This window comes from Bombus vancouverensis, chromosome 17 (assembly GCF_051014615.1).
Source record: "Bombus vancouverensis nearcticus chromosome 17, iyBomVanc1_principal, whole genome shotgun sequence".
NCBI lineage: Eukaryota > Metazoa > Arthropoda > Insecta > Hymenoptera > Apidae > Bombus > Bombus vancouverensis.
In genome coordinates, this window is record NC_134927.1 from 4,380,953 (window position 1) to 4,392,662 (window position 11,710).

Below are 11,710 nucleotides of genomic sequence, written 5' to 3' on the forward strand. Positions count from 1 at the left end.
AAATTCATGTCACGTGACACAAGCGACGTAGCTGTAGAATGGCAGTAGGGATAACGTGATATCATGTTATCGTCGAATGAAGGGAATCGTGTGGCATCCCTAGTCTTGAGTAACATGCACTTTGTCCGAGACATAAGACCGTATAATATATAAGGTGTTCCGCCAAAGCACCTCCATCCTGTCGGTGTTTTGTGACGGTCAGTTGGTAGTTCCTCTGACTGTAGCTAGAGACATCGTTGTCAGAAAGGTATGTACGTGTGCGTTAACGAGATTGTAGTAGTAATACAACTTTTAGAGATGGTATTAGTATATATATATATATGCCCTTTCTGCTTCGATGCAATCTAGTCAGAGAACTATTAGAAAATAATCACAAACCACCAGAAAAAATACTTCATATATTACACCGTGCGTGCAACAATCGTCGTTTAAATGTTAGGTTAGGTCAGATTCTGTGATGCGTCTGGTTGCCTCGGCCACAGCCGCCAATGGAATCTAATTTAACCTAACCTAGCCTAACTATATACCTTACCACTATTAGGATCGCAGCCCTATGCGAATGCATACGGCTATGATTTCATTTTTAATCATTTATATTGGAGTCAACGTAACGTAACAAGTGCTATTTTCTTTTTGCTGTAACTTTTGAACCACGATCATTGCATGTCTAGACAAAGTATAATATACGTTACTCAGGATCTTCTACAATATATTCGGAAAAAATCCAATATATAATATAACGACAAATTGTAATTTAGGCTCCCTTTTCTGCATAATTACGCGATCTCAAAATATAGTCAGGGGTGTCTCTATGTGGGTCCATCGCCATTTTGATGCGCCTGCTTTTTGCATTCTTCCAATCTTTTCCCATATTTCCATCAGCCCTTATTTTTCCACACATCAAAATCACTACATCTTTTTATTTTTCATTTTATTCTACATCTTTCGCAACTTTTACTTGTAACTTCGAGTAATATGTAGCACGTTAAACTATAAGAAATGAAAAGTATTCATTTCTCGTTGTACAAGTGAATTTCTTGAAACTACTGTAAAACTGGGGAAATTTTAATTCGCAATGCGACACAAATAAAGTGCACACATAGCAACAAAAAATGTTAAACCCAAAATTCGTTAGATTTGACATTCCCCCTTTCTCCCATTGACCCTTCAGTTGTAAATTATATTTTGTCAATAAATACGAAGGGTATGTAACAATTATATATAATAATAAACAACCACTGTGAAATTTATTTACACCTCCCCTGGAAATCATTTAATCTACCGTTGATATTATTTTTTTGTTGTCGTCTGTTGTACTGTTTCTTGTATCGTATAATACGTCGTCATATACATTGTAATATTATACGAGTATACCTGTACTTACAACACACAATATAGAGAGTAGAGTAATACAATATTCTCTTACACATGTTACATCTCGTTAACTGTATCATTTTATCACTACATATTGGTGACGTAAAAGTTTAGCGTTCGTAAACTGTTTATTACCAATTACATAAATAATATGATGCGTCACTTTTTAAAAACAACAGCTTACCTATTATTTGATACTCTCTGTGTAATGAATATTGTAGAAATAAACGAAAGAAGATTCGCGATGAAATTTTCGGATAGAAAAACATAGAGAATGAAACGGTGTTAAAATGAGACACCCTATATATCGGTTCTTATGTTGGTGATTATATTTTGAAAAAGAATTTCATTGACGGCCTTAATTATCTGTTCACTGTATAGCTTAAACTTTGAAACAGTATATTATTTCAAACGTGATACGAATGTTTCCGACTAATTAATGCAACTGAATGAAATTTGCTATTCGAAAGTAAAATAAGAGTAGAATGAAAAGCATGATTCTTCTGTTAACTGATTCATAAAAAAAAGTCAAGTGCAATTCGGTAATTTTTTATTCATTCGCTTTCTCCTTGCATTCATGAAAAGCTCTATAAAACCAATTACGAACACATTCTTCGTAGATGTCTAAAAAGAGAAATTATTTATTTAAGAAGAGAAATATATATATATATATCTTTAATGACAAATTGGTTCCAAAATCAATACTTCCATTATTTTATAATTACTCATGTATTATCAAATTGTGTCATATATTCTTGTGAATATATTCGCGTTGAAAATGGCAACGTGAGTTCGCGCTCGCCATCCATAGGCAAATGCGCTAGTTCCAACAAATAGTAACTAGAAGATAGTTCTAGTTACAATCGATAGATTTAATCGATAGGTTTAAAATGTTCTTTCGTTTTATCCCTAGTCCATGTAAGAAGTGCAATGAAGGTTTTTCGACTCAGAACGGTGTGATTGATTTATCCAAAGAATAAAATAATAACTATTATGCTCCTACCTCTAAATACAGAAATAACAACAATTCGCTGCTATGTAACTACATTAAATTTTATAGTATCGTGTTTGTATTCTCATTTCTCAAGCGATGAGAGTAACTTGCTACAGAGAAGACAATGCATCATTGCAACTCCTTTCTTCGCGATATCGTGCTATCGTTGTTATTGTGAACCCATTTCTTTAAAAGTTTTCTTAAATCGATCCGATCCATTTGTTTTCGATAAGATCATGCTCTCTTATCAAACAATACCAGGTGCTAAATTGCGAATAGGAATAGCACTCATGATCAGACACCGTAAATGTTATAAGACAAATTCGTAAAGTTGTGGTGTAAAAGTTAATATCTTTAATGAAATAATTGTGGTTATGAATAAGCATTATAAACGGAAAATTTTTGTCTTGATTGTCGGCAATCCTTATCAATAACGGAAATGTAATTGTGGTTACGAGTATATCAATATAAATGACTGGAAATGTTCTTGATTACCAATGATCGTTATCGGCGACCATTATTGAAATATACAAAAATAATTTCTGGTTACATTCAACTACTGTCAATTATTATCAGCATTACTGATATTAATTAGTACATATTCATTGATAACATAAGTAAGTGAATTGTGGAACTTATACATATGTTATTAAGTCGAAAAGTGATATGAAAAAGTATGAAACAAGTCAAAAATATTTTTTATGGTTATATATGGTTACCGATAGAAAAAAATTTTTTTAACCACCACTTTTTTTAGAAATTTCTTTGATATTTATTGATAACTGGCTTCCATTTAAATAAACATTAACTTTTATTACGTACTTTAACAATGTCGAGTGTACTATAAGCGACAAAAAAAAATTGCGAAAATACTTTGTTTCTATATCGAAACCAAAGTCACCTTGGGTAACATAAATAGGATCATAGGTCTTTTTCATGAGATTGTAGTGGACCTTCCGACAAACTCAAAAAGTATGTTACATGATATTTTTGTTAACTCAATCCTATGGAGTTTGATTATTAATTTTTCTCATATCTTTTCAACTTTTCAGGATAAAAAAAAAGAAATAGGAAAAGGAAAAGTACTAAGTTTATTCTAATTCAAGTTACAGTGATACGAGGGCTGAAAGCGCAATAAATTTTAAGATCTCACGGATATTATGTTAAAAAAGAAATGATGTCTTTTGAGAAAATGCAAAAAGAGATTTTAGGAATCAGTTTTTGTGGTACAATTAATCTTATTGTAATCGTGACATAGCATTTTAAATATGTTATTTATGTCTCATATGTGAAATATTGATCAAAGAAATTTTTTAGAAAATTCATACTGACTTCAATGAATCAACGAAGTCAAAATTCTGCATCGAATCAAAGGAAGATTTAGGTGAAAAAATAAAATAAAGAACGAAGATGCTAGCAATACACGTGCTCTACAGAGATACAGAAGTTGCTGTGGTAGAACAGATTCTACTTCTTGACTCTTAGAATAATTGATTCCAGCATTTTTTTACTGAAGCTATTTCCAAAAATAGCACGTCTGAACGTCAGCATTCCGATCGTTCGATATTCGGTTTATCGTTGTAAGCTCGTTGAATAACTTGGCGCCAAACATCTTTTTTTCATTTTCTTATGAACAATGTATACTCTGTTTCTTTTTTGTTTTTTTTTTGCACAGATTCATATCTTGAATCTACTGTATTATGTTTTCTACGTGTATAACGATATGTAAAGTAGTTTTGCTGAAACAAAAAAAGGAAGGTTGTACTAAATAGGTTCATTATGCTGAAAACAACAAAAAAGAACTTCAGGCTAGCGAAAATAAAAGATTTACTATTTGCTTAAAACCTAAGAGATTCAATGAAAAATGCTATTTATTATGTAGGAGCTGTGCAAATTGCAAGTATTGATGATATTGTCTAATTTATATTGTCTAATAAAAAATATATGTTGAATTCAAGAATTTTAGTAAATCAAAGAAAAAGAAGTAAATTGTCATTTGGGTAATTAAAAGCGATTATGATTTTTTTAAATGAAAGTGGCAGAGCTAAGGAAATGAGTTGGAAATGGGAGGAAAAGAAAGAATTAGAGGTAGTAAAGAAGTTCGCGTACCAGCGAAATAAAATTTCATAGAAACTGTGGTAATTAAAAGCGTATAATTAAATCTACAGTTTTATTAAAAAGTGAAGAAAGAATAGAGTTGTGAAAACTATTGACCATAAAATGTTTTCTACAAATTCTACGCTTTCTTTAATTACATTTTATGTGTTACTGAAAATAATGGAGATATTTGGGTAATTAAAGTTATTACGAATAACATAATGCATTTTTCATTCATTTGCATTGTCGGATACGTATAAAACATTTGTATATTCACCAATAACAAAAATAATAAATTTAAAAACTCAATGTTTAAATACATGTGTGGATAGTCAGCCATGTATCTAAAATTCTAAACTAAATTTCAGGAATCACTTTTTGTGATATAATTAACCTTATTGTTCGTGACATAACATTTTAAGTAGCAGTGTTATTTATGTCTCGTATACAAAATATTGATCAAAGAAATTCTAACTCGTGTAACAGGCTTTTATTGATTCACAAATAGGGAGAATTTGATGTACACAAAATATTAATGTTTGATTACACTGTGTATCAAATTAGACAATGAATTTCATTGTAAATATTTATAGAAACACTAACTCATATAACTCTTACTGACTCATAAACAGGAAGTATTTGGTATACACAAAATTTAAATTTCTGTTTATACCGTCTATGACTTAAACAACAAATGTATCATTAAAAATGCATTTAGCTTTTCTAGAATATTATATATATATATTAATTTCTTATTATTGCCTTTTGATTTATTACTCGCATTGCTTGTACAATTATTCTATTTCATTATTTAGTTATTGCTTCTTTATTATATAATATGCTGGTTGTACTATTATACCACATTAGATTATACTATTTTTTCTAATCATTTACTCTTAAATGATATTTCTTTTATAAACTATTGCAGAGACGATTATTTCTCATTTCAGTTTTATGTAGCAACCGGGTGAGCCAAATGACCAAGACCTATAATGACATAGAAGCAGTTACAAGGCTTCTGGAGGAGGTAAATATGACTGCTAATATAAAATATATATAGGGGTGTGCAGGATCCAGGGATTACAAACTCGTATTTGTAATGGGATCTCGAGACTCAATTCGGCATATAAATATACAAGGTGATTCAGAAATGCACGTTCATACTTCAGGAAATGGATTTACATATTAAAATAAGTAAAAAAACGTTATGTGAACGTGTGTCCTACGTACTTTAATTTCCAAGATATGGAATGACTAAACAAAATGTTCAAAGACTCTAACAGTTGTAACTAAAATGACTAAACGTTGCAGCATAAGAATTAGTATAAAATAAATGAACAGAATGTTTTTGATTATCGATAACCATTGTGTGTGAGAGAATTTTTTTTTTAATTACTGATGATCAATATCGGTAAGAGAAACTCTTTTTGTTTGCCCATTGTCATTATATATGAAAGAATTTTTTGCTTGTTGTCGCTAATCATTTTTCGTGACAGAATTTTTTTCTGTCATCGATAATGGTCATTGGTTATCGATAAACGAAAGAAAAAAATAGTCTCACATATAATGATTTTGATTTGATTGATTGATCACCTATAATTATTATCAGTAACCACAAATATTTTGATCATTTATAACAGTTATTCATAACCAGAATGTTTTAGCAAATTCCTTTTTCGTCATTGTCTTTTTTTCATAAAAATTGAAAAAATGATTGTATTCGTAAAGATGACGTTATCCTATAAATGCGTCTCATTATGAGTTACGCTCTGCCTACAATGATGGTTAGTAGTAGTTTGGTAGTTTTCCATTGTTAGAAACTAAAAATGAGGGAAAAATACATTTAAACCTGTTTTATAAGCATTATTCTTCTTTTTCATAAATTCGATTTAATTATGTAGAAAAATAGCCTTTCCCTACTTCTGGGAAACATAGGATTATAAATCCAATGGGTTTGTCTTCTGCAGCTGTGGCCCAGATGGCTAAAAATTTATAGAAAATATATTCTACAAATCAATATGTTTTCAAGACCTACATGCTTTATGATTTCATCACTTGTGAACCGTTAACTGATTGCACGGACGTCACGCACGTCGACCCAAGTCAATCGCTAATTGAGGATGACCAGTAGACAGAGTTTATTTTCACGAACTTTCCTGTAACCAATTATCGTTCTTTTCCGCCCCCTCTCTAAGTTCGAGTAACTTGCAAATTCTCCAATCCACGTGTTACCCCCAACAGCATTGCCTATTCTTCGAATTTTCGCGAATCTTGAAAAGAAGAACATTCCTGAGATTCGTCACTCTATAAAATCTACAGTATAGTTTGGTCCGCCATCTTTTATCCTAACTCTTATACTTAGCATCTATCACTCTAGCAAGTATTAAATCTATTCATTGGGAATCTAACAAATATCAAGTTTGTCATCCAATAAGTCTGTTGTTTATTATAAAAGCAAAACAGATAACATGTTCGTCGAAGTTGACTTTGTTAGTTGTCTTGTGAGTAAATTCAAAGTTCATATCGTAACCAACTTGCAAGCCGTTCAGTCAGAGTGCAACATGTGCTAAGCAATATCAATTAATATTAATGAAATCAAATTTCAGGTAGTCAGTATTCTATTCTCGCTGGCTCGTTACAGTTTTCTAGATGCTGAAAGGTAAAAGTGCAATAACGTATGTTAAGACGCGTGAAATCCATATCTCGAAAACTAAAAGTACTTACATAGGACATGTTCATACGACGTTTTTTTTAAAGTTATTTTAATGTGTAGATTCATCCCCTGAAGTATGGACATACATTTATGAATCACCTTGTACAGTTGCTGCAAAAGGTACTGACACATACCATTCGTTTTTTTTTATCAGACACTGAAGAAAATCAAAGTTTTATCATTTTGTTTGTGTCATCTTGGTCTTCACTCAATTTGAAATACCTACTCAGTATTTCCTATTAGCGTGTATAACTTTACCTAAAACGTAAACACGTGGAAATTTTTCAACATAACTGAAAAAATGAAAAAATGCTAGATAGGATATTAGAAGAATAGAGATATAATTTGTTTCAGCCAAGTGTAGACATGATTCCGCACACTTCTAACGATGTATAATTTATACTTAGTCGCAAAAATTTCTCTGTAGATAGTAGAACAAGACAAAATTAGAATAAAGCTTATTAAGTTACAATTTAAGGTATATAATATATACGAGATGTGATGAAAAAATACCCGAAATGGTTATGTTAAAGGCAAACTTTGTTAGATATTTATGCCAGATTCTCCCATTGAAGATTTTCTAATCTTTCGGAATGCTGTTCTTATATTTCATTGTATTCGCCTTTGTCGTCTCAATGTCGTCGAATCTTCGTCCTTTTGGTAACACTTTCAATTGTGGAAAGAGCCAGAAACTGCAGGAAGTCATGTCAGATGAATAAGGTAACTGTTTAACTATAGAACTGCGCTACGTTGCTAAAAGAATATTCCTCACGGAGTAAGCAATGTGCGATGTTCAAATGTATTGAACGAATATAATAACGCGTCTGAGGAGTATTTCCAAAGATTCGTTTAGAAAATCAATGACAGAAACGTTGGCATAAGTGTATAACCTCAAAAAGGGAATATTTTGAAAGGGATTAATTGTTTGTACCGATATCTAATAAAGACTGCTTTTAACACAATCAATCCGGGTATGTGTTAATCACACCTTGTAAATTGTTGAATTATTATTTGTCGTGTTCGTTAAATGTTAAGTAAATAATTAATTTGTAGAAAGAAAAGGACTTGGAACTAACCGCACGTATCGGTAAAGAACTTCTATCGCACAATCAAAAACTCGAAGCTACAGTTACCAGTTTAGAGACCGATTTAAAGGAAGCCAATGAAAATATTACCCAACTCACGCACGAACTCGCAAAAAAGACAGAATTAATCCAAATATTAACAAATGATGTCGAAGAATCAGGTTCCGAAGCCGGTTCGCCCACCGGACTTCGCAGTATCAACCTGGACATGATGCAGAAAAAGATCAGCTGCCTCGAGGATGAAAATAAGCAATTAAGAACTGAATTCGCGAAATTGATGCACGATGCCGACAATTCGGAGGAACAAGAGGCAAAACTTGTCAAAGATATTGCCGCTCAACTCGGTTAGTTGATGAATTTTTGTTAAAATTTTTAGATAAAAGCTTGTGAATTCCATAAGAATGTTTAAAGTTCATATTGATTGAAGTTTAAAATTCTATTAGTAATTAGATTATTTTGTATGTAGCAACTGCAAATATGGAGGTAAATGGAATATCGGATGAGCTTGATAAACAGAAGGAAGAAAATCGATTGCAACATGAACAAATTACCAATTTGACAGCAACACTAGCTAAAACAGAACTGAGATTGGCACAGTTGATGGCTGAGCATGATGAAATGAGCACTACTTTGCACATCACCAAGGATAATCAAAACACTCTAGCGAACGAGTTGGCTGAATTCAAAGAACGATATGCTGAGGTATATTCTCAGACAGTTTTATATTACCATACTACTGTTCACTGACTATCTCTTTTCTTATACTAGGAGAATAAGTTTAAAGAATATTTTTAAATTAAATAGAATTAGTCTAGATGATACTCTTAAATGATATTAAAGTATTTTAAGCAATAATACATTTTTTTTTAATGTTTTATGCTATAAGGTGATAAATTTATTGACGGAAACTCAAGAACAATTACGAAAACAAAGACACAGAGGTATGCCAACTGTTAGGGGAGGCTCTTTGTTTCCTTCGTTGGGTGCTGTTCCACAAGCAGACTCTATCGCTTCAGAATTGGAATCATCGCTTTATTCTGAATTCAGTTTGGATTCTGGCATCATTGCAGATAGGATGTATGTGTTTTGTTTCATTTCACATTCACATTTTTCATTTTGCTATCATTCATTCAAGAAAAGTATTAATTTATATTTTTGATATTGGACACAGACCAACATATAAGAAAGTTTTTGAAACAGTGAGGAGCGCATCAAGAAATACATCTTATCCAGCTGATGCAAATCAATTCCCACGAATAGGTTCAATGACAGTATCAACTCTATCAAGCAGTTCTACTGGACCACGAATGAGTTGTGGTCAGCCTCGACCTGTGGCATCAGTTCCTGGTGTGGATTCCATTGCACATAGCGATTCAGAAGAGTTTGAAGATTATCCGTAAGTTTATATTTATTAGCCTTTTTAACAATATGTAAAATAAGAAGTTTTTAATTTTGCTAATAATCATTTCCTTTATTACTAATTTATAAAACAAATCAGTAAACATGTTCTAAAAATTTTAGAGGTCCACAAAAAGTAGGAGTGCCAGGTGCTCCTGGTGCAGCAGATTTGGAAGTAGCACTCCGTAGATTAACACCTGCAGAAGTTCTTACAAGGCGTGCTTGTCTCAGCACTGGAACAGGATATAGTTATGACTATGAGGCTGGAATGCATTCACCTTCCACTTCCGCACCTCATGGTTGTAGAACTCCAGACAGTATTATGTCTACGGGAAGTAGTGGAAATTTAAGTGGCTATGGTGGAAATACTTGGAGAGTTCCTGAGAAGTTACAAATAGTGAAACCTATTGAAGGTTCTCAAACTTTACATCATTGGACTCGATTAGCTACACCTACACTAGGTAATGTTGTATGATCCTCTGTTAAAATTATTTTAAAAAATATATTTTATTAATATATTTTGATAACAGTATATGTATAATATATTGTAATAGTTATAGATAATATACATAAAATAGCTTTATCTCTTGCAAGAATACAATGAGAAATATTATATTTACCAGTATTTTATCTACCACGTTATTGTATATAATTAAATTGCACTTCTTGAGAAATGAAACTATCACAGAATGTGAATATAAAAATATTTAATTAAATCACTGTTTTATTTCTTAGGTTGTCTTTTAGAAGAACGCCCAGGAGTAAAAACAAGAGGAGGTCGAGGCCTGGAGGATTTAGGCCTAGTTACTTTCACTTTAAGCGATCTTGAAGAAGATGAAGAATATAGTAACCCTGGAAAAATTTTTCAAGATACAGGTTCCATATATACATTCACCAATAGTACTGTTCTTCATCCTGATGATCACAGAAATGTCACTCCAAGTATTGTGGATAGTACTGGCGAAACAGCACCTAGTAGTGGTTTAAATTCTGGTATGAGTACTCCAAGCACGTTAAGCAGAAAAAATTCAACTTCAACTTCAACATTTTCAACAACCCTTGGTCTTGCAAAAATGTTAAACGAAAGAGGTATTTTACAAAAAATACCTCTTAAATAATACAAGATATATTTTCTATTAGAATCTAGTTTAGTTATTAGGAAAACTCGCTAGTAAAAAAATTAACTTAACTTAACTTAAACTTAAATTAACTTAAAGTTAAGTTAAATTAACTTAACTTAAAAAGTAACTTAATTTAATCAACATATTCAAATAGGTATAAAAGCTGCATCTCCTTCTTCATTAACGCCGAGTGGAGAGAGGAATTATACGCCCACTGCAACACCTTGCAATAGTCCTGATGCTAGTCCTCCAGATAGTCGATCTAGTACACCAACTCCAGAAAGTGGACTTTCTTTAGGGTTATTATCCAGCGGAGCTGAATTATTAAAGAGAACATTCGGTGGAGAAACTCAGGTATGTATAAACATTTATAAGCAAAGACATTTGGAGTTTTAATGTGACAAAATTACAGTTATATTCAATATGATTTGATAATGAAGTTCGGATATGTTGTATTGACAGCTCGCATTACGCACAACATATATTTCTATAAAATACATAAAAAATAATAATTTTATAAAATACATCTAATTGACTTTTTCTAATTTTGATAAGCATTGTAAAACATTCAACATTCAATATGTATCTTTTAAATGATACGTATGTTTAAAGAGTAAAAATTTCCCTTAAACATGAGCGATCTATTAATTAAAATTTGATAAAATAATGAAGCAAGAAGAAAATACTGGTTAATTTTCATAAGTAATAACGTTTCTTGAATAAAAATCTTACCAAATCGTGCATAATACCACTATAATATAATAAATCTCATCTTTATACATGTTCCATGTAAAAGATTACGACATTAATAAGTAATTCCGATTAGTTAAAGAACTCTGATCTTAATCATGACATCATTTCACATATTTATGTGAATATTGAAAAGTGTGGAATGCCAATAGAATTTTCTCGATATTGAACTAAATAA

General features: G+C 31.6%; 1 protein-coding gene and 1 long non-coding RNA gene across 12 annotated transcripts in view; one reads left to right on the top strand and one right to left on the bottom strand.

Annotated features, from left to right (window-relative positions):
• milt (trafficking kinesin-binding protein milt) overlaps positions 1–11,710 on the top strand; it is a 102,233-nt gene that overhangs the window by 86,536 nt on the left and 3,987 nt on the right. For 9 of the 11 annotated variants that reach the window (XM_033349672.2, XM_033349673.2, XM_076625967.1 and 6 more), the window contains 8 exons: positions 5,416–5,492; positions 8,232–8,607; positions 8,730–8,965; positions 9,150–9,340; positions 9,435–9,659; positions 9,785–10,122; positions 10,397–10,750; positions 10,937–11,136. In XM_033349672.2, coding sequence (XP_033205563.1) covers positions 5,416–5,492; positions 8,232–8,607; positions 8,730–8,965; positions 9,150–9,340; positions 9,435–9,659; positions 9,785–10,122; positions 10,397–10,750; positions 10,937–11,136 — 1,997 coding nt within the window. Of the gene's footprint in view, positions 1–107; positions 248–5,415; positions 5,493–8,231; positions 8,608–8,729; positions 8,966–9,149; positions 9,341–9,434; positions 9,660–9,784; positions 10,123–10,396; positions 10,751–10,936; positions 11,137–11,710 lie in introns of those variants that run through there. The other 2 variants (XM_033349676.2, XM_076625968.1) reach the window with 2 other exon arrangements.
• LOC143303875 (uncharacterized) lies at positions 6,885–8,236 on the bottom strand. The gene is made up of 2 exons (XR_013060552.1): positions 7,190–8,236; positions 6,885–7,117 (listed from the first exon to the last, which is right to left on the bottom strand). It is a non-coding gene; the product is annotated as an uncharacterized LOC143303875 (long non-coding RNA).